Genomic DNA, 23,755 nt, shown 5'->3' with positions numbered 1-23,755 from the left:
ACAAGTGTCTTAGCCACTATGCTACCAGAGCTCCCTATTAGTAATTAGATACATGCAAAGGAAATCAGAGAATTCCTTCCACACCCACTAGATAGTTATAAATCTAAAAGATTGACAGTACAAAGTATTCTCATGGATGTGGAAGACTGAGAACCCTCATACTCTACTGGTGTCAGGTAAAGCTTAATTTTAGTAATTATACCCCTTGGTTTATAATCTAGAGCATTACTTCCCAATCTTTAATGTGTATATGATTCACCCTGACTGTAAAGTGCAAATGGATCTTGTTAAAATAGAGATTCTGATTCAGTAGGTCTGGGGTGAGACCCAAGAGTCTGTATTTCTATTCAGATTCCAGATGAAGTGGGTGCTGCTAACCCATGGGCCACTCTTAAATGAGCAGAGCCCTAGAGCAACCCTTGCACACATGCACCAAGATGCATGAACAAGAATGTTCATAGCAGTAAAGTTTGTAATAATTCCAATATCAAAGCAATTAAAATGTCATCAACATTGCAATGGATGAGTAAATGTTGTTAATTACATACTAAAAAAATCCAAACTCACTGCCATTGAGTCGGATCCAACTCATAGTGACCCCTCCTTGGGTTTCCAAGGTGGTATCAGTACAAAAGTAGAATGCCCCACCTTCCTTCTGAGGAGTGGCTGGTGGGTTTGAACCCCCAGCCCTCTGGTGAACAGTCAAATGCTTTAAGCACTACACCACCAGAGCTCCTAAATACATAATGGGAGACTTGTATATAGCATGAAAGTAGATGAACTCCATCTACATGCAACAACATGGATGAGTTTTATAAACATAATGTTGAAAAATAAAAGCAAAACACAAATGTATTTTAATAGAGCAAGGTCAAAAAAAGGTAAAAGTAAGTTTAATACCATTGGCACAATTATTTTTTAGAAATGGCAAAGGGAAGGGATTAGCTCAGGGGAAGAGGAAGAGCTCTGATTAGGAAGAAAGGATTCTAGGGTGCCAACATGTGTATTGTCTATAGTACTAAGTGGTGCACTATTTGATAAACTGTACATATGTAATTGTATGTTCTTTCCCATATATTTTTTATATTTTAAAATAAAATGCTTTTCGGAGGACAAATTCATTACAAAAATCGGTGCTGAACACCTATTTGGCTGAAGGTTTTTTGGGCAGGAAATCTTAGTGTGACTAACTAACTCACTTGGCCCTCAACTGAAGGATTTACTGTGACACACTCCTTTCAGTGCTAAAATCAAGGCTGTCCTGGGCAAATCAGGATTGTTGGATACCATACATCTAGACAACTTTACCTCTGGTTGTGGTGGTTGGGTGTTTTGACTCAATGCCAACTTATAGCAACCCCATGTGACAGAGTAGAACTTCCCCATAGGGTTTTCTTGCTATAACCTTTATTGAAGCATATCTCCAGGTCTTTTCTCCCACAGAAAAGGTGGGAGGGTTCTAACTGCCAACTTTTGATTAGCTGTTGAGAACATAATTGTTGAACCACATTAAATACAAAGAAGACTTGAATGTCTCAGAAGACCTGAATGTCTCATCAGTTGTTGTTGTTGTCATTAGGTGCTGTTGAGTTGGCTCTGACTCATAGCGACCCAGTGTACAACAGAACAAGACACTGCCAGTTCTGTGCCAACCTCACAATTTTTGCTATATCTGAGCCCATTGTTGCAGCTACTGTATCAGTGCCTCTCCTTGAGGACCTTCCCCTTTTCTTCTGACCCTCCACTTTACCAAGCATGATATCCTTCTCCAGCCAATGGTTCCTTCTGACAACATGACCAAAGTACATGAGACGAACTCTGACCATTCTCGCTTCCAAGGAGCATTCTGGCTGCACTTCTTCTAGGACAGATTTGTTAGTTCTTTTGGCAGTCCATGGTACTTGCAGTATTTTTTTTGCTAATACCACAATTCAAAAGCATCAACTCTTCTTTGTTCTTTGATATTCATTATCTAGCTCTCACATACTAGATGTGAGAGGAGATTGAAAATACCATGGCGTGGGTTAGGTACATCTTAGTCTTCACAGAGACACTGTTGCTCTTTAGCACTTTATAGAGGTCTTTTGCAGCAGATTTACCCAGTGCAATATGTTATCTGATGTCTTGACTGCTGCTTCCACTGGTGTTGATTGTGAAACCAAGTAATATGAATTCTTTGACAACTCCAGGATTTTCTCCATGTATTTTGATGTTGTTTATTGGTCCAGTTGTGAGGAATTTTGTCTTCTTCATGTTGACATGTAATCCATACTGCAGTCTGTAGTCTCTAATCTTCATCAGTAAGTGCTTCAAGTCATCCTCACTTTCAGCAAAGTTGTGTCATCTGCATGTTGATAAATTGTTAATGAGTCTTCCTCCAATTCTGATGCCATGTTCTTCTTCATATAGTCCAGCTTCTCAGATTATTTACTCAGCATACAGATTGAGTAAGTATAGTGAAAGGATACAACATTGACACACTCCCTTCCTGATTTTAAACCACATGTAGTGTCCCTTTGTTCTGTTTGAATGAGTTTCCTGGTCTATAAACAGGTTCCTCATGAGCACAGTTAAGTGTTCTGGAACTTCTATTTTTCTCAAGTTATCTATAATTTTTTTATGATCCACACAGTTGAATGTTTTTGCATAGTCCACAAAACACAAGTAAACATCCTTCTTTTATTCTTTGCTTTCAGCCAAAATCCATCTAACATTACCCGTGATATCCCCCTTTCCCATCCTCTCCTGAATCTGGCTCTCATTTCTAGAAGTCCCCTGTCAATATACTGCTGCAACAATTTTTGAATTATCTTTGGTATGATTTTACTTGCATATGATATTAATAATAATTTCCACATTCTGTGGGATCACTTCTCTTTGGAATGGATACAAATATAGATCTCCTTGAGGACCTTCCCCTTTTCTTCTGACCCTCCACTTTATGAAGCATGATATCCTTCTCCAGCCAATGGTTCCTTCTGACAACATGACCAAAGTACATGAGACGAACTCTGGCCATTCTCGCTTCCAAGGAGCATTCTGGCTGCACTTCTTCTAGAACAGATTTGTTAGTTCAGTTGGCCCAGGTAGCTGTCTTCCAAATTTCTTGGCATAGACAAGTGGGTGTCTCCAGCACAGCATCTTTTTGTTGAAACATTTCAATGGGTATTCTGGCAGTCCTGAAGCCTCGTTCTTCACCAATTCCTTCAGTGCAGGTTTGACTTCTTCCTCCACTACCATTGGTTCTTCATCATATGCCACCTCCTGAAATAGATGAATATCAACCAATTCTTTTTGGTGCAATGACTATATATTCTTTCCATCTTCTTTTGATGTTTCCTGGGCAATCTACTTCCATAGTGATACTGCCTTGGAAACCCAAGGAGGGGTCACTATGAGTCGGGTTTGACTCAATGGCACATAACAACAACAAACAAAACAAAAGCAAACTCACTGCCACTGAGTCGATCCTGACTCATAATGACCCCTTCTTGGGTTTCTGAGGCAGTATCATTACAGAAGTAGATTGCCAAATCTTCCTTCTGAGGAGTGGCTGGTGGGTTTGAACCACCAGCCTTCTAGTTAGCAATCAAATGCTTTGATGTTTCCTGCATCATTCAATATTTTGCCCATAGAATCTCTCAGAATTACAATTTGAGGCTTGAATTTTTATTCAGTTCTTTCAGCTTGAGAAATGCTGAGTGTATTCTTCCCTTTTGGTTTTCTAACTCCATGTCTTTTCACATTTCATTATAATAATTGACTTTGTCTTCTCAAGCTGCTCTTTGAAATCTTCTGTTCAGCTCTTTTATCTTGTCATTTCTTGCATTTGCTTTAGCTACTCTCCATTCAATGACAAGTTTCTGAATCTCTTCTGACATCTATTTTGGTCTTTTCTTCCTTTCCTGTCTTTTTGCTGATCCTCCCTGACCTTTTGCTTCCTTCATGGATGATGTTCTTGATGTCATCCCACAATTCCTCTATTTTTTGGTCATTGGTGTTCAGTGCATCAAATCTATTCTTCAGATAGTCTCTTAATTCAGGAGGGATATTATCAAGGTCATATTTTGGCTTTTGTGGACTTCTTTAAATTGTCTTCAGCTTCAACTTGAACTTGCAAATGAGCAGTTAATGGTCTGTTCTACAGTCAGCTCTGGGCCTTGTTTTGGCTGAAGATATTGAACATCTCCATCGCCTCTTTCCACAGATGTTATTGGTCTGATTCCTGTATACTCCATCTGGTGAAGTTCACATGTATAGCCATCGTTTATGTTGTTGAAAAAAGATATTTGCAATGAATAAGTCGTTGGTCTTGCAAAATTCTATCATCCAATCTCCAGTGTTATTTCTATCACCAAGACCATATTTTCCAGCTACCAGTAATTCTGCTTTGTTTCCAACTTTTGCATTCCAATCACCAGTAGTAATCAACACATCTTGATTGCATGTTTGATCAATTTCAGACTGCAGAAATTGGTAAAAACCTTCAATTTCCTTGTCTTTGGCTTTGGTGGTTGGTGCTTAAATTTGAGTAATAGTCGTATTAACTATTCTTCCTTGTAGGTGTATGGATATTATCCTATCCCAGACAGCATTGTACTTCAGGATAGATCTTAAAATATTCTTTCTGGTGATGAATGCCACACGATTCCTCTTCAAATTTTCATTCCCAGCATAGTAGATCACATGGTTGTCTGACTCCTCAAAATGGCCAAAGCCAGTCCATTTCAACTCACTAATGCCTAGGATATTGATCTTTACCCACTCCTTCACTTTTCACAGCTTCCAATTTTCCTAGATTCATATTCATGCATTCCATATTCCAATTATTAATGGATGTTTGCAGCTGTTTCTTCTCATTTTGAGTCATGCCACATCAACAAATGGAAGTCCTGAAAGCTTTATTCCATCCACATCATTAAGGTTGGCTCTACTCTGAGAAGGCAGCTCTTCTCCAGTCATATTTTGAGTGCCTTCTGACCTGAGGGGATCAAATGTTTCAGGGCTATTCATAGAGTTTTCCAGTATTATATCAGACAGTGGTTCACTACTATTCATAAGGTTTTCACTGGCCAATTCTTTGAGAAGTGGATGCCCCCTTCTTTCTTCTGAGTCTATCTTGTCTGGAAGCTCTGCTGAAATCTGACCACCATGGGTGACCCAGCTGGTATTTTAAATACTAGTGTCATAGCCTTCAGCCTCACAGCAACATGCAAGCCACCACAGTACAACAAACTGACAGACATGTGGTGGTCATCAGTTACTGTTAAGTTGAATTCTAGGAAACATATTATCAGTAATGTATTACCAGTAAGAAGGCAACATTGTTAAGCCCAGGATCTACAACATTCTACTTAGTAACAAGAATATGAAGGCTTACCCTTTGAGGAGCAAGGTGCCCTGACCCCAGCTATGGTATTTTCAGTAATCTCATATACATGTGAAAGCTGTACAATGCAATAAAAGCCAGAGAACAATTTGATGCTTTTGAATTATGGCATGATGAAGTATATTGAATATATACCATGGACTGCCAAAAGAATGAACAAATCTGTCTTGGAAGAAATACAGCCAGAATGCTCCTTAGAAGTGATGATGGGACATATTGGTTATGTTATAAGGAGGGGCCAGTCCCTGAAGAAGGACATCATGCTTGATTACTTAGAAAGTCAGTAAAAGAAGAAGACCCTCACAGAGATGCAATGACATAGTGGCTGCCATGGTGGGCTCAAATATAACAATTGTGAGGATAGCACTTGACCATGCAGTGTTTTGTTCTGTTGTACACAGTGTTGCTATGTGTCAGAACCAAATCGATAGCACCTAACAAAAATAACAATAATAAAAAATAAATAAATGATGTGGTTTTTCTTTCTTTAATAAATATGATGAAGTGTGATATAAATTTTATAGACTAGTGTGAATCTTTGTATCCATAAATATAGTTTTGAATCTAACCTAAATCTGTGGTAAATTATTCATTGTTGTTGTTGTTGTTATGTGCCATCGAGTCGGACCCAACTCATAGTGACCCCTCCCTGGGTTTCCAAGGCATTATCACTACAGAAGTAGATTGCCCAAACTTCCTTTGGAAGAGTGGCTGGTGGGTTTGAACCGCCAGTCTTCTGGTTAGCAGTCAAGTGCCTTAGGCACTATGCTACCAGAGCTCCCAACCTACTCATTACTGTCTTAACTCATCAGGAACCAAACTCAGTCAGTCTTCTAATATAATATCCTGGAACAATATTCTAGTGCCCTAAAGTATATAAGAATCTTTGTCATCTTTGGATGGTTGAGTTTTGAAGGAGCTCCAAATTTTCCTGTATAGTTCATGAGATGGGTTTATAGTTTAGATAGATGAAGGCAATAATTATTGAGATCACAGAATATCCTTTCTTTGCTGAAGGGGGAAAATAATACTTTTTGTCATTGCTGACTGCTTTGTAAGAAGTAAAATATTTCATTTTAACTTGGAATTAATTTATAGCAACTATTCAAGGGCTCTATTCAATTACGCACCAATGGGTATAAAAATGGATTACCTATTTTATGACATCTCATTTTTATCAGTTTGTGTTAAGCTACAGCCACTGAGAAATGCAGGGATGTGACTTTCAAGCGTTTCATACATAAGAATTTTTAAATATGAGGTAGTGAGATTATGCTGGTAAAACATACCACAAATTTATTGCTTTTTTTTTTTTTTTTTAAAGACAATGTTGTTTGACTTGAAAGTTTATTGGGCCTTAGAAGTTTTTCAAAATTTGATTTATTAAATGTCATACTAATTACTTGTACCATCAGTCTTATAAAGCAAATCTCTGTGACAGCATTTTCTGAAGGTTTTTTTTTTCCCCCTGTCTGTTAGGAGCTCTGGTGGTACAGTGGTTAAGACATATGGCTGCTAACCAAATGGTTGGGAGTTGGCACCCACCAGGTACTCCATAGGAGAAAGATGAGGCAATCTGCTTCCATAAAGATTTACAGCTTTGAAAATTCTATGGGGATAGAATTAATGTTATTTAAATATTTTTTCAAGACAAACTTTCCCAATCAAATTTCAACCCGCAGAGGAATTTAAGACAAAAATTAGAAGTCCAGAAAAAAATGATAACATTGGAATTAGCCTTATTTCCATGCATTAGCATTCTGTTCCACTCTGTTGTTCTACTCTGTTGTTTAGTGTCCCTATAAGTCAGAATTGACTTGATGAAAGTGGGTTTGGGTTTGGTCTGGAATATTTCTTTTTGACTATACACAGTGAGGATTTAACTTTCTAAAATTTTAACTAAAATTTTGATGTTGGTTAATTTACTTACAGTAATGTTGAATTAATTTTTAGTATACAAAAACAGGATATTATTTCTTAATTAGCCTTATTGAAAGCAATTTTCCTCATAGACTTATAATCCCTTTTCTATACCTAGGATAGTTTCTCTGGCAAAAGTATTAAAAATTAGAATTAATTTACAAGTATGCTATATACAACTTTGCAAGCTTATCCAATTTATGGAACAGAATGCTAATGCATGGAAATAAGGCTAATTCCAATGTTATCATTTTTTTCTGGACTTCTAATTTTTGTCTTAAATTCCTCTGTGGGTTGAAATTTGATTGGGAAAGTTTGTCTTGAAAAAATATTTAAATAACATTAATGTCTTTCTATTGTGTTTAAAGAAGATAATGAAGAAGAAAACTAGATCATTTGTTTCCTACTTAGAAAAAGAAAACACAAAGGCATTTAAAAATAATTCTTATTTTTTTGTGTTCTTAATGGCTCCTTAGTCATTTTCACATAATTGCTTGTGAATGGAAGTTTTCCATCAATTAATCTGTAGAACATGAGTTTTCAAAGTGATATTTATAATTATTTCTATATTTCAGTATTTCTGAAAGAATATAGAATTAAAAATAGATAAGGACTTCGTATGTGATTCTAATGCTACAGATCTTTTTAAAACGATTTCCATTAGAATTAATAAATTGGTGATGAGAAAAATAATAATTAAAATGGCTAAATAAAATTACCATTTTTTTTTTCTTTTCAATTAACATTTCTTTCTATTTTCTGTTCCTTTGATTTGGTAGAGATAGGTTTGACATCACTGAGGATCAATGAAGATAAGAACAGATATTTTCTGAAAAATAGATCAAGGCTATTACCTGGTTGTTAAGAACAAACAAACTTTTAATATACTCTAGACTCTATTAACATTACCTTTGTATCAAAAGACTAGTCTTCAAATGAAAAAAAAGTCATAAAAGGAGAATCAGTTTAAGAAAATGGAGAATCTTAACTAAGAAGAAAGTCATAAGCAGAAATGATATAGAGGTCAAGAATGTGGTTAGGATTTAAGGCATCAAGAAGGAAAAGAATAAATAAAGAAATGAGAGGATAGCAAAAGAAGAAAAACAGTGGTTTAACTTTAATTAAAATGAGAAGGAAATACCTATTTTAAATCTATTTTTTCTATTCCTGATGAGATGGTTTATACAGAATTTATTTTTTGAATTGTGAAGTGTTAAATTCTATTAATAATATTTTATGAATAACCCACATAAATTTGAATCTTTAAATTATTTGAATTATTTAATATAAATAATACAGGAAAACTTCTAAAGTTTTTTAGAAGTCTCATTTTCATACACTTAAAGAATCCACAAGAATTTTGATTCTCTTCCACAATGTATTTTCAAAATAACCCAAATGCAATATATATATATATATATATATATATATATATATATATATATATATATTCTATCAGTGCAATTTTCAGTGAAATAACAAGAGCTTATCTCTAGATAAACTTCTTGGCTACTTAAAATTTGAAATGATATAATTTGTTCTGTGAATTTTTTATTTTAAAAATAAACTTCAAATTGAGAAAATGAATTTAAAGTGGGAGGAACTTTGAATACTTTAGAAAATTACTCAAATATGATTTGGCACCATTAAATGAATAATATAAATTACTTGCATGAAGATACTAATAGAAGATAAATAGAATATTTAACTAGTCGTTTTTTGTTGAATATAAGCCATAAGAATTACTACAATTAGTGAAAATGCTCAAATCTCCAGTATACTATTCAGCCAATTTTTTTTTGACAAATTAATATCAAGACACAGAGTATTTCTGTCATCTCAGAAAGTTTCCTTCTACTCCTTCCAATGTTCTCCTGCTTTCCATCTTTAGAAGCAAACACTAATCTGATTTCTATTACCATAGTTTAGTTTTACCAATTCTAGGGTTACATGGAAAGGGATCATAGAGTATGCATGTTTTCAGATCTGGATTTTTAATTAGGATAATATATTTTTGACATTTATCCATTGTATTGCGTGTATCAGTTGTTCCTTCTTTTTACCCCATGGCTTTTCCACAGTATAGATATCCATTTTCCTGTTGATGGAAATCTGGATTGTGTCCAGTTTTTAAATCTTCTGCTCACATCTGTGTGTGCAAGGGTATAAAAGAATTTGTGTGGGCATATATTTTCATGTTTCTTGGGTTAAAATCTGGAAGGAGAATTGTTGGATCATGGCATAGACACATATTTAACTATTTAAGAGAAAAAGAAAGTTTTACAATATATTGGTAACATTTGGCACTCCCATTAGTTGTATATGAGCACTCCAGTTGCTCCACATCCTTTCTAACATTTGTTTTTGCCAATTTCTTTCATTTCAATCATGTAGGAGGGAGTATTATATTGGATTTTCAATTTGGATTTCCCTGATGACTAATGATGTTGACTGCTTTTCACATGTATGTTTTTTATTTGTTTATCTTCTTTTATTTAGTGTCTTTTGACCATTTTTTAAAATTGTGTGACTTGTGATTTTTTTTGTTACTGAGTTGCAGGAGTCCACATATATTCCGGATAACAGCCCTTTGTCAGTTACATGTGCTATGAGTAATTACTTCTAGTCTTTAATGTGCCTATTTATTTCTGGCTATTTTTTGACCAGAAGATTTTGCTTTTGATGAAGTCCAGTAAGTTTTTTGACAAATAATGTCAAGACACAAAATACTTCAATCACATGAGAAAGTCTAGTTTATAATTGTTTCCCCTTAGAGTTTGTGCCTCCTGTGCCTTCTCTAAATTTTTTTGCCTTTGCTTTCCTGGTAGCTTTGCTGATGTTTTGAACAAAATTCTCTGCAACACACAGCATTGCCATGAGTCAGAATCAACTTGATGGTAACTAGTTTGAATTTTTGGCTTTTAGTTGTTTTAGCTTTTGTATTTTGACCTGTGATCCATCTCAATTTGATTTTTATGTATGCTTAAGGCAGCACCATCTGTTTAAGGGATTTTTCTTTCCCCATTTAACTGTTTTGTAGCTTTATCAAAAATTTTTGATTATATATTGCAAAAAAGACAAGGAGGCCACATGTTCTGACCTCCTCTAATCCCACAAGAGGAAGACAGAATTACCATCAATAGCCCAAGGCCTATTCCTGCAAGGCCAGACATGCTGCCTCCCTCCAGCCCTTTCTCCAACGTTCCTCCCAAAGCACCCACCACCTCTCTCCTGAGTTTGATAATTCACTACAGTGGCCACGCAGAACTCCCAGATTATGGGGTTTATTAGGGAAGCACTAGGCTATAATACAAGTTTAGGAAAAACACTCAGTCTCTCTCCCAGCCCACCATCTCTCAGCCAAGTCTCTCACAGTCTCTCCCCCAGCAGTGCATGTCCCTCGGTGCCTTACTTAGCAATGCATGTCTCTTGGCATCTGTTTCCCAGCAGCTCTTGTCTCTTTCAGGAGCAAATGTCTCTTTCAGTAGCATGTCTTCCTCAACTAGCAGTCAGAGAGAGTTCTGCCTCTAGGAGGGCTCCTTTTGAGCCTGGCAGGGTGGCCAAACTAGCCAATCATAGCATCAGAACTCTAAGCACCTGAGAGAGTGGGAACCTCCCAGAACATTGTTTTGTGTCACTCCCACTATAATACTCCAGGTAGACAACTTTAGCAATCAGGAGCTCCTCAGTTGCTCATAGCAAATCCCACCTTGGAGTTTACAAAGACTTGTGGGTAGAAAAGCCACAATAAGTAATTTACTACACCGCATATATGCACAAGTCTATTGCAGGACTCTCTATTTTGTGTCATTGGTATATTGGTATAGCCTATTGCCAGTATCACATTATTTTGCTACTGTCTTGAAGTCATGTGGAATATGTTCTCCAATTTTTTTCTTTTTTTTTTTTGCCAACATTGTTCCAGTTATTCTTGTTCCTTTGCTTTTCCAAATAATAATTTTTGGATAGTAAATATTTGTTAAAGCACCCTGGTGGTGCAATGTTTATTTGCTCAACTGATAACCAAAAGGTTGGTGGTTCAAACCCACCTAGCAGTTCCATGAGAGGATAAGTATTTTTTAACAATCTTAGTGAGATATAATTTACATACCATACAATTCACCAATTTAGAGCATAAAATTCAGTGATTTTTAGTGTATACAGTTATGTGCAACCATCACCACAGTCAATTTTAAAACGTTTTTATCATCTCAAAAAAAACACCTTGGACCATTTAGCTATCATTTCTCCATCTCACCTTTCATGCTAAATGGCCACTAATCTACTTTCTATATCTATAGAATTGCCTGTTGTGGATATTTTATATAATTGGAATAATATAATATGAGGTCTTTTCTGACTGAAGAGTAGATAGTAGACTCATACATTCTTGGCTTGCCTTGCCCTTCATGGAACCAGTACTTTAAGAGCTTGAATGAAGGTGTGATTGGAACTTCAGTATTTTCAGTGGAGGCTCTTAGAAGAGTTGGAGACTAGATGCAGATGCTGCTTGTGCCTGGGACTTTCAAGGATTCTATACCATACCAGTGAGATAGCTCACATTTAACCCTTAAGGACTTATTAAAACTTTAGCTGTTTCCTGCTTCTCTTATGTGTGGTGCTGAGATCTTCTTCCCCTGGTGTTATATTGCAGTTCACCAGGTTGCCCTTTGATCTTAGTTCAATGATTGGCTAAAATAAATTATTGTTTTATAGACTATTTCACTTGTATTAATCATTAGGGTGGAAATCATGTTCTTTTATGGTTTTGTATATCTAAAGTAAAAGTTGCTGTTTTGGTTGTTAGGTGCCTTTGTGTTGTTTTTGACTAATAGAGTCCTTATTTGACAAAGCAGAATTGTCCTATAGGACTTTCTTGACTGTAATCTTTACAGAAACAGATCATAGGTCTTTCTCCTATGGATCCTCTGGATGGGTTTGAACCAACATTTTGGTTAGCAGCTGAGCTCTTAACTGTTGTGCTACCATGGTTCATTTTTAAAGTGAAAGTAATGATCCATTGCAGTGGAGTCAATTCTGACTCATAGCAACCCTATAGGACAGAAGAGAACTGCCCCATAGGGTTTCCAAGTCTGTAAATTTTATCATCTCATCTAAAATTAAAAAACTTATTAATATCAACAAGTATCCAGAAATTGTTCAAGTGTCTACGTTTAATCGTATTTTGATAAAACTTGATTTAGGTAGAGACAGAGGCGTTGTCTACCTGTTTTACTTCCATGTTTTACAGAGGTAAATATTTTTGAGTGTACATGGAAATAAAAATGTCATGTGAATTTTGAAAGGAAAAATGTATTGATTAATTTTTTAATTTTTTTTTGAAAACTGACTATGCAAAATGCTATTTATAGGTGTGTAAGAATACAAATAAATATTAGACATCACTTATACATTTTGGAGAATTTAGAGTCTTGTGACTGGGAGAAGGTGATGCACAATACAAGGAAATAGGTTGCATTCTGTCCCACTGGTGTAGACTAGTAGCTCTCAGTCTCCATGATCTCTCACATTTGTATGTAATGATCAGAAAGGTGATTGGAAGGCATAAAAAGACAGAACTTTGAAGATTATGTTTTAAAATAATTTAGAGCAATGTCAAGGTTATCTTTGTAATACTGCCAGTGTCATTGCTTTGAATTCCAATTTACTTTTTGAATGGTGACAGTACGATGGAGTTACAGCTTGGTTTTGAAAGCTTTGTGTGCTTTGGGAAGGTGGAGACTGGTTAGGTTGTATTATGGACACTATGGCATGGACAAATGTATGGAGATGAACCTTAATACTCTCTTTAAAAAAATGCTCTCTTAGGTTAAAAAAAATAGAGTGCTTTTAGTGGATGAAATGTTCATATATGGGCATGTTGCTCTTGTTAGCTGCCATCAAGTCATAGCGACCCCATACACAGCAGAACGAAATGTTGCAGAATGAATCTGTTGGTGTGTAGGAGGAAGAAGACAGAGCATCTGTGAGATATTTTATTAATATAGGCCATTTTCAATTTTTAGTAATAATGGAATCAGGGTCCGTATGGCTAACTGAGCTTCAAAGATAATTTCTAAATCATTTATATCTAGAATTTCCATCATCCTTTCAGAACTTGGTCTTTTATTTTTATAAAAAGTAGGAACATTGATTTAAGTTATATCTTTACTGTCTCTCTGATGATGATTGAAAGAACTGAAAAGATCAAGTGGGAATTGGCTAATCCTGAATCCCTATACTTGTAACTGTTGATTTCAATAATGGGAAATTCTTGCTGACAGCTCATTTCACTAATCTTGTTTATTGCATTTGTGTGTGATATTTTCTGTAGCTTTATAGACTTAGACTCTGTGAGCATTCTAGTGCTTAAATAAATTTTTAGTTTAATTTTCTACACTATTCTGCCTACAACTTAATTAAGTTTCCATCAACTATATTTGGTCTATACCCTTTAAGAAGAGCCCTAGGTGGTTCAAATAATTTGTGCTTGACTGCTAATCTACAGGTTGTCGTTTGAACCCTCCAGTAGATTCCTCCTAAGTTAAGATCTGACAATCTGCTTCTGTTGAATTGCAGTCACAAAAATCTTATGGAGCAATTCTACTCTAACATAAGAGATCATCATGAGGGAGAATTGACTAGATGGCAACAAATAACAACAAATACTTTGTAAGGTGAAGAGTTAGAGCCCTCTCAGTTACAAACTAGACAGTAAAAAAGAATAGAATGAAACAGTTTAAAGAAACATTCAGAAATAAGCAGAGCTAAAATTCTATTCTGTAATTATCCTCTTATTTTGTCATTTTGAGAACCAGAATCTTTTTTATTTTCTCTTTTGAATATATTGCTTTAATGAGCTTTTAGTAAAGATAATGATACATTAATGAAGTTCAATCTTCTGACAAGCCAATCATCAAAAACAGATAGAAATAACTAAAAATTAACAACCTTTCTTAAGGGATTACATTCTTGTTTTTGCTTTCTAAAAAGGCCAGCTAACTCCAGAATTTAACACAGTAATTCTAGTTCAGAAATAACCTATGAATTAATAAAATGCCAAAGATTTGTGGCTAATCATTTTGTAGATAGCTTTTGTTTTCTAAGGCTTACACATCCTTGCACATTACAAACAAACATCTTAAAGAACTTCTTATAGAATTTCTGGAAACAAACATTTATGTGAAGTTCTTTATAAGTGTAAAACAAAACCAAATCAAACCCACTGCCATCAACTTGATTCTGACTCATTGTGGCCCTCATTGGGTTTTGAGACTGTAAATCTTTACAGAAGTAGATTGCCTCATCTTCCTCCCACAAAGCAGCTGGATGGTTTGAACCACTGACCTTCTGGTTAGCAGCCAAATATCTTACCCATTATTCCTCCAGAGTTCTTTGTAACTGAAAGGGAGTGGCTTAAACACGTTTCCTTTAGTAGTGAACATACTTGTGAAGATATCAAGAGAATTCATCCTCTCATCCTATAGTCATTCCAGTTTTAGACTACCCAACACTAGGACCATCAACCAGTTTCAGAGGTAGCTGGAGAAGTTGTATAACTTCTCTGGTAACATAGCCTACTACACTTAGCTTGCTTAACATTCAAATTGTTAAAAATAAGATTTTATTGGATTATATTGTTTCCATGGTGACAGACAAACTGGATAAACTTTGAGCCAAACCATATCCAAGTTGCCTAATCCCTTATGACCTGCTTATATGAGTTTGGTTTTACAAATAAGCTATTGTTTATGTCCTATAGCAACTATTCCAGAGTGGAGAAAAATAACTGCGATAATTTTTATCAAAAAGTGACTTTATCTGAGTCACACAATCAAGTGTTCATGATCCTCACAATCAGCCCATTTAGAACAAAATAAAAGAACAAGAAATAGGGAAAAAAAATGATTATAGCAAGACTTTATATACCTTTTAGTATTTTTGCACATTTTTATTTAGTCTTCTATTTATGGATCTTATTTTGTTAATAACAAAGAACATTGTGCATATGTTGTTGTTGTTGTTATTTGCCATCGAGTAGGACCCGATTCATAGCGACCCTCCTTGGGCTTCCAAGGTGGTATCACTATGGAAGTAGATTGCCCCACCTTCCTTCCAAGGAGTGGCTGAGGAGTGTGAATCACTAGCCTTCTGGTTAGCAGTCAAATGCCTTAGGCACTACGCTACAGAGCACCTATTGTGTATATAGTATTTTTAATTTTTTACATTGTAGTTATAATGTAAAACAAATCATAAGCATAATTTTTGTTTTTGTTATAAATTTATCCATTTCATGGCTATACTATGATTTATTGACAGATTGTCTGATACTGTGCATTTATGTTATTTGCAATTTTATTATTACTATTACTATTCCCAAAACCATTCCTAGGTTCAGTGTTTTGCAAGAAGGGCTAACAGAACTTAACATATAGTCATACTCACAGCTAGGATTTATTATAGTGAATGAATGCAACAGATAATCCTCAAAGGGAAAAAGACATCTGGGGTGAAATACAGAGGAAACCAGGCACAAGTTTCCAGGAGTTCCGTCTAGAGGAGTCACACAGCATATATTTAATTTTCCCAGAAATGAGTAGTGACAACACATATGAAGTGTTTTTTTCTAGGGAAGTTCATTAGAAACTCATTGCCCAGGGATTTTACTGGGACTTGGTCTTGTAGTCTCTCTCTAGTGAGCACATACCAAAAATTCCAAACTCCCAAAAGAAAAGAGTTGTTCAGTGTAAATCTTGTTTTATTTACACAAACAGACTAGACATAGTAGTTACCCTTTTCATTTTTCTAGGGAAATTTTTATATCAGTGTAGGGAAATGTTTACCAACCAAGTTCCCAGATGCCAACTAAAGACCTATCTTGCGTATATGATCCTTTCTAATAACAGCAGTCTCAGGCCTTGTATCTTAACTCTTTCTGTACAATTATTATAAAAAAAAAACAAAAAAAAAACCTTACTGCCATGGAGTCGGATCTGACTCATAGCCACACCTCCTTGGGTTTCCAAGGTGGTATCACCATGGAAGCAGATTGCCCCATCTTCCTTCTAAGGAGTGGCTGGTGGGTTTGAACTGCCAGCCTTCTGGTTAGCAGTCAAATACCTTAGGCACTATGCCACCAGAGCTCCTATACATTTATTATAATACCGTAATAAATGCTTTTGTTAATCTGTCTTTAATCACATTTCAGATTATTTATGTCAATGAGTAAGAATGTACACTTTGTTAAAATGGAGGTAAAGAGATTTATTGAAGGTTCAAAACAGAAAAAACTGGGGACATGTTTTATCTCACAAAGCAAAATCAAATGCTCCTAAATTGTGGCGTAACAAAGGCATATTAATGAGGTAAAATCAAGAGGAAAGGTACAACATTCTGTTTGAAAGTTGCAAGATCAGGGAAGCTGAACATGGGACGACTCAAAAAGGGGACTTTACTGTGATTTGTTAGAAACACAAATGTGGGCTATTTGTACTGGTTAGTTTAAATGTTAACCAATTAGTATTCGGTGGAGTTAAACAGTTGGTCATGAGGTAATTATTTTAAAACATTTCCTGAACACTTCTGTGGGAATTTCTGATAAGGGTCTTGTATCAAGACCCCCCCCTTAGGAACATTTTTTCCATATGTTTAGTTTACTACAGAGAAAACTGTTTCCTTTCTTTGTTCTTAAGTCTATGTATGGGTTTGAAGATTGCAGAGGAAATCATTTGTCATACACCCAATTTTGTCTAAGGATTTGACAGTTGCAAGGGAAATAACTGAAAGGCAAAATGTAGTTAGGCTCAGTCCTGGGCTAGTAATACTGATTAGAGTTAAGCACCTCAATTTTTGGAATTCTGACACATTATCTCCTGTTGATCAAGGATTTCATTAACATCCTTTGGTCACTATTGTATAAATACTTTCTTCTGCGGGGGCTTGCAGTAATGACATGTGATTCCTTAGATGGCTGTTTTCTTAAGTAATCTTTTAAGACCTTGCACTACTGTTAGTAATCTGGCATCATTTGTCCTCTTTGCCCTGCTATGTTAGCATTCAGCTTCTGTGATCTTAGACAGTAAGGTTTGTGTGGACTAGGGTCACATTAGAGGAACAAGTTAACTGTTCAAAAGACTGGCTCAGAGTGTGATCTTGAAGCCATTTGAGAAATTAGTCTCATCTATGTACATAATTCGCTTTGTAGGCATTAAATTGGTCTTTTATGTCACAGCATTGGTTATACATTTCAACATTTGACTATCCCAATAATTATTACCACAATTAATATCATTAACCCAGTTAGCACTCCAGATCTAATACATGATCCAATACCTTTAGTTAACCAGCTGAAAATACCAAGCTAAGAGGATTCATCTTCAGAGTTTTCTATAGATACCCAGATAAATTTTTGGTGAAATTTGTCAATATCTCATTTAATCTCCTAGATATTGTTAATGCAGGTGCAGGAAGTATTTGCTATAGCAAAAACACTTCCTTGTTGGGCTAAAAAAAGTTGAAATCTGTTCCATTGTGTAAAATAATTCTTGCAAGGAAGTTTAAGGATTCTTGCTTGGCTTCCATTCCTTTACCAATTCCATGGAAACATACCAATTTTGAAGTGCCTGCTGTAATTCAGACATTCCATAAACAAAACAATGATCTTTAAAATATATATCCCATCCCAGGTCTAAGTTGGATGGAATTGTAATAACCATAGTTGTCAGTAGATCTGTTGGTATAAGTCAATATTTTTAAACTACTGGCCCAATGAATGCTTTCATTATAGGAGTATATTTCCAATGGAATACTTAAAAGGTCATCAGTGAATGGGTCTGTTATGTTTCATCCATTCAGAGAGGACAATGCCCAAGCAGGAGGTTCATCACTTGGGTTAATATATTAATACAGGCTTATTTTGATCTTCCACATAAGAACAAATACCTATAAGGAACAAAAATCATATTGTGTATGTTGGCAGTGGATGCGGGGTGTGATAGTTGGAGCTGAGTGTCAACTTGTCTGGACCACAATTCTGTGTGGTTTAAGCAATTGTGATGTGGGTTGTTCCAATGATGGGATCAGATCAGATCAGTTTATGAAACTCCATTGAAAAGAAGTTTCCCTAGGGGTGTGGCGTGCTTCCGGTATGGACATCCTGGGAAAAGAGACACTCTTCTGTGGATTAGGATTCTGCCTACAAGTGTCTGTGAGTGAGCAACCCACCATTCAGCCTGGAGGTCTTGGATTCATCATTTGTTGCAGTCAACAGCTAGTATTCAGCCTGCCAACCTTGAGCTCCTCAGCCCCTGCAGCTGCGTGAGTCTGGAAAAGCCTCCAGCTTGACATTTGATCCAAGAACTTGGGACTTGCCAGCTTCTATAAGTGTGTGAGCCATTTTCCTAAGATAAATTTCCCTTTCTCTCTCTTTACTGGTTTTTTTTTTTTCTCTAGAGAACCCATTCTAACACATTTGGTACCAGGAGTGGGGTGCTGCTGTGACAGATACCTAAAATATGGAAACAGGAATGGAGTGCATCCTTGACCCAAGACTCTGGCAGAGAGACCTTGGCATGTGGCATAAGAGACAGCAGGAGCAGAGTCAGAAGACTGGCATGAGAGATACCGACAGAGAGATGAGCATGAAAGATGGCAGTAGCAGAGCCCAGAGACTGACATTAAACAGCAACAGGCTTACCAGCCCATGGAGGAGAAAGCCGGGTGCCATTGGGTAGATGGCTTCCTGCCAGAGTGGATTGCCTTCAGGTGATAATTGGTAGAAGAGACTGGCACAAAATGGAGTAGCAGGTTGGCCAGCCCATGGAGCAAGAAAGCTGAGTGCTTTTTGGGCAGGAAGATTTCCTGTGGAGTGGGTTGCCCTCAGGCATTAATCAGCAGAAGCAGAGAGACCAAATAAATGGAAGCAGAACTGCCTCAGCCTGAAAGGGTAGGACCATTGCCTTTGGGGGGTGGAATGACCACAGCCCTCTAGGTTTCAAAGAGCCAGGCCTTCACCAACTTGGCTCTAGAGTGTGAGGCTGCTCGTTCATGTGAGCCAGTGGGATGGAGCCATAGCCACTGCCCAAGAGTGAGGGGGGCAGGGCTGTCATACCCAAGGCAAGGAGAGAAACGGGATCTGCCAGAGGGAGAGGAATGGGGTCTTCCAGGCCAAGGGGCTGAGGCTGCCACTTAGAGGAACTAGGGGACTGGAGCCACCTAGTGAGAGAGATCTGTACAGATGCCAAGTTGACAAGGTGTGGAATTGTGGTAGCTCAGTTTGTGTGTCAACTTGGCTGGGCCTAGTTGAGTGGCTGGGCAGCTGGTGGTAGTTATTCCCCATGATGAGACTGTCAATCAGCTCCATGCTGGGATCTACCATTGGAAATATACTCCTATCTGCATATTAAAAAAAAAAAAAAAGGCAGTTGAGTAGCTGCCTTTGGAATGTGATCTGCTTCCTGTATATAAGGAGAAGCCTTGGGGATAAGTCTTTCGCTTATGACATGCTTGAACCCTGCATGTAGCCATGCTGTTGTTTAGTAGTTTGCCATGCTCTGCCAACCCTGGGACTTAAAATGGACTTAAATTAATGGCCTGCTGTGTGGTTTGGTAACATCAGGACTGTGCCTTTTTCCTTGTCAACCTTGGGTTTGTCCACCTCAGCAGCCAACAGCTGTCTGAGTGAAGAAATGCCTCTAGCTCCAGTGGTCTGGGAGCAGGAGGCAGAGATGGACCCCAAGGTTGAGGGGCTTTCACTTACCTCTAGAACCTGGCACTTTGAACTTGGACTTAAAGCCTCCAAACTATGAGAGAATAAACTCCTGTTTGTTAAGGCTATTCCATTTGTGGTATATTTTTGTCAGAGTGGTACTAGGTAACTAGAACACAAAGGTATGTTTTGATTAACCTCCTCAAGATAATTATTTGTTACAGAGCAAATGGGTAAGCATCCTAATTCTAGAATTATTGGTTTCCAAATTAGGGTACAAAGCTTTATTTATTTATTTTTCTTTACTTGCTGGATTCAGGCAAGCTTTGTTGTTGTTAGGTGCCATTGAGTCAGCTCCCACTCATAGCAATGCTATGTACAGCAGAATGAAACACTGATTGGTCCTCCATCATCCTCACAATCATTGCTATGCTTGAGTTCATTGTTACAGGCATTGTGTCAATTCATCTCACCGAGGGTTTTTCCTCTATCTCCTTTACCCAGCAAAATATACTTCTCTAGGGACAGTTCCCTCCTGATAACATGACCAAAGCATGAGAGACGAAGTCTGTCCACTTTTGCTTCTAAAGAACATTCTGGCTGTAGTTTCTCCAAGACAGATTTGTTCATTCTTCTGAAAGTCCGTTGCACATTCAATATACTTAGCCAACCCCACAATTCAAAGGGACAAATTCTTCTGTGGTCTGATTGAATGTCCAGCTCTCACATGCTTGTAAGGCTATTGAAAATACCATGGCATGGTATTTATTCTTTATTCTTTATTCTTCAATTTTCTTTATTCTTCAAAGTGACATCTTTACTTTTAAGCACTTTAAAAAGGTCTTTTGCAACAGATTTGATCAATGCAATATGTCATTTGATTTCTTGAATGCTGCTTCCATAGGTGTTGATTGTGAATCCAAGTAAAATGAAATCCTTGACAACATCAGTCTTTTCTCCATTTATCATGATGTTGCTTATGGGTCAGTTGTAACAACGTTTGTTTTCTTTTTTGAAGTATAATCTGTCCTGAAAGCTGTAGTCTTTGATTTTCAATAAATGTTTCAAGTTTTCTTCAGTTTTAACAAGCAAAGTTGTGTGATCTGCATATTAAAAAAAAAACAAAAAAAAAGAACCTCACTGCCATCCAGTCAGATCTGACTCATAGAAAGCCCTCCTTGGGTTCCCGGGGCAATATCATTGTGGAAGTAGATTGACCAACCATCCTTCTGAGGAGTGGCTGGTGGGTTTGAACCACCAGCCTTCTGGTTAGCAGTCACATACCTTAAGCACTACACCACCAAAACTCCTCGTCTGCATATAGCAGGTTATTAATGAGTCGTCCTCTGATCCTGATGCTGCAGTCTTCCTTGTATAGTCTAGCTTCTCTGATTACTTGATCAGCATATAGATTGAATAAGTGTGGTGAAAGGATACAACCCTGAGACACACCTTTCCTGATTGTATACCATGCAATATTTCCTTCTTTTGTTCAAATGACTGCCTCTTTGTTTATTACAGCTTCCTCATGAACACAATTAAGTGTTCTGGAATTCCCATTATTCACAGTGTTATCCATAATTTTTATAAACCACATAGTTCAATCCCTTTGCATAGTTAATAAAACACAGGCTAAGATCTTTCTGGCCTCTTTGCCTTCAGCCAAGCTCCTTCTGACATCAGCAATGATATCCCTCATTCTGTGCTGTCTTCTGACTTTGGCTTGAATTTCTGGCAGTTCCCTGTCGATGTACTGCTGTGAAAGTTTTTGAATTATCTTCAGCAACATTTTACTTGCAGGTGATACTAATGATATTTTTCAATAGTTTCTGCCTTCTGTTGCAGCACTTTTCCTTGGAAAAAGTACAAAAATGAATCTCTTCTTGTCAGTTAGCCTGGTAGCTGTCTTACAAATTTCTTGGCATAAAAAATTGAGTGCCTCCAGTACTATATATGTGTTTTGAAACATCTCACTTAGTATTTGTTTTGGTTACTTCATGCTCTACCAGAAGATACCATAGGTGTATGTGTGTGTGTGTGTGGGTGGAGCGGGGTGGATCTTAACAAACAGGGCTTTATTCATTTATAGTTTTTGCAGCTAGAAGTCCAAGTTCAAATTGCCAGGCTCTGAGGGCTGGGTGAAAGCCTCTCAACTTTGGGCTTCAGCTCTGCCTCTTGCTCCTGGCCTACTAAAACTAGAGGCTTCTTCACTCAGGCAGCTTCTGGCTGCTGAGGCTGACAAACCCAAGGTTAACAAGTAAAAAGGCACAGTCCTGATATTACCAAACCACATGGGAGGCCATTGATTCAAGTTCATTAAGAGTCCCAAGATCAGACCATTGTCCCAGGAGACATCAAGTTCAATTGGCATAATATACTACACAAGAGCATTGTTCCACATCCTACTTTGGTGAGTAGCAACTGAGATCTTAAAAGCTTGCAAGTGGCTATCTTGATGCGATGATGGGTCTCTCCTCATCCAGAGCAAAGAATGAAGAAAACCAGAGATGCATGGAAAGAATTAGTCCAAGGGACTGGTAACCATGTGATCCTCAGCGTATATGATCATGAGACCAGAAGAACTAGATGGCTATCAATGTCAACCACTCTGTGGATAGAGTGGGAGAACAATGTGAAACAAAACTCAAAATTATTTTTTCAAAAGTGACCAGCCTTGCTGGTCTGATAGAACCTGGTGAAACCTGAGACTATGGCCCCTAGCTGTCCTTCAGGTCTGGAATTGAACTCCTGTGGCTTCCAGCCAAACAAAGGACTGAAAATGGGCTGAAAATTTACATCACGTAGATATACTCCTTGGAGAGATCAATCATTGAACAACAGAGAGACAGTGTGTGCACAGGTAGAAAGCTTGAAGGGCAGGAGTATGTGGGAGGGAAGGATACAGGGAAGAGGTAACTATGGGGAGGAAGTGGGAAGAGAGCTGTTACATTGTAGGAAATTACAGTCAGTGTCATGAGACAAAATATGTATGAACTGCTGTATGGAAAATGAAATTGCTTTGTAAGCTTTTACCCAAATCACAATAAAAATTAAAAAAAAAAAAAATTTCCAAGATCAGCAGACAACACGGCAGGCTGCTGAATTACTCAGCTACATGCAGGATTTAAGTATGCCAAAAGCTGGAGACCATTCTCAAGTCACTTCTTATATACAGGAAGCAGCCCACATCTATAAAGCAGCTACTTAACTGCTCCAGTAGATTCCACCACGGAGTCAATTACCAGTCTTACCATGGGAAATAACTACATCCAGCTACTCAGCCACTCCAAACTAGGCCCAGCCAAGGTGACACATAACCTTAACTACTACATTATTCTGTCATTTCCTGAAGACTTATTTTTCACCAATTCCTTGATTGCATCTTGGACTTCTTCCTTATATAGCATCATTTCTTGATCTTATGTTTCCTCCTGTAATGGCTGAACATTGACCAATTCTTTTTAGAACAATGATTCTATGTATTCCTTGCATTTTCTTTTGATGATTCCTGCATCATTCAATATTTTGTTATTGTTGTTTTCAGGAGCCATTGAGTCAGCTCCAACTCATAGTGAGTTGTACAACTATGTACAACAGAACAAAACACTGCCTGGTCTTGCACCATGCTCACAATCTTGGCTATGCTTGAGCCCATAATTGCAGTCATGGTGTCAATCAATCTTGTTGAGAATCTTCCACTTTTTTTTTTTTTTTTATTAGGATTTGGGTGAAGATTTACA

General features: G+C 37.1%; 1 protein-coding gene across 1 annotated transcript in view; it reads left to right on the top strand.

Moving 5' to 3' along the window:
* The window catches only part of IQCM (IQ motif containing M), a 735,830-nt gene that overhangs the window by 168,578 nt on the left and 543,497 nt on the right, over positions 1 to 23,755 (top strand). The window contains exon 8 of the mRNA XM_042782394.1: positions 11,279 to 11,301. Coding sequence (XP_042638328.1) covers positions 11,279 to 11,301 — 23 coding nt within the window. The remainder of the gene's footprint in view (positions 1 to 11,278; positions 11,302 to 23,755) is intronic.

This window comes from Orycteropus afer, unplaced genomic scaffold, assembly GCF_000298275.1.
Source record: "Orycteropus afer afer isolate SDZICR_OR568_19922 unplaced genomic scaffold, OryAfe1.0 scaffold00297, whole genome shotgun sequence".
NCBI lineage: Eukaryota > Metazoa > Chordata > Mammalia > Tubulidentata > Orycteropodidae > Orycteropus > Orycteropus afer.
This window is presented reverse-complemented; position numbering and strand designations above follow the sequence as displayed.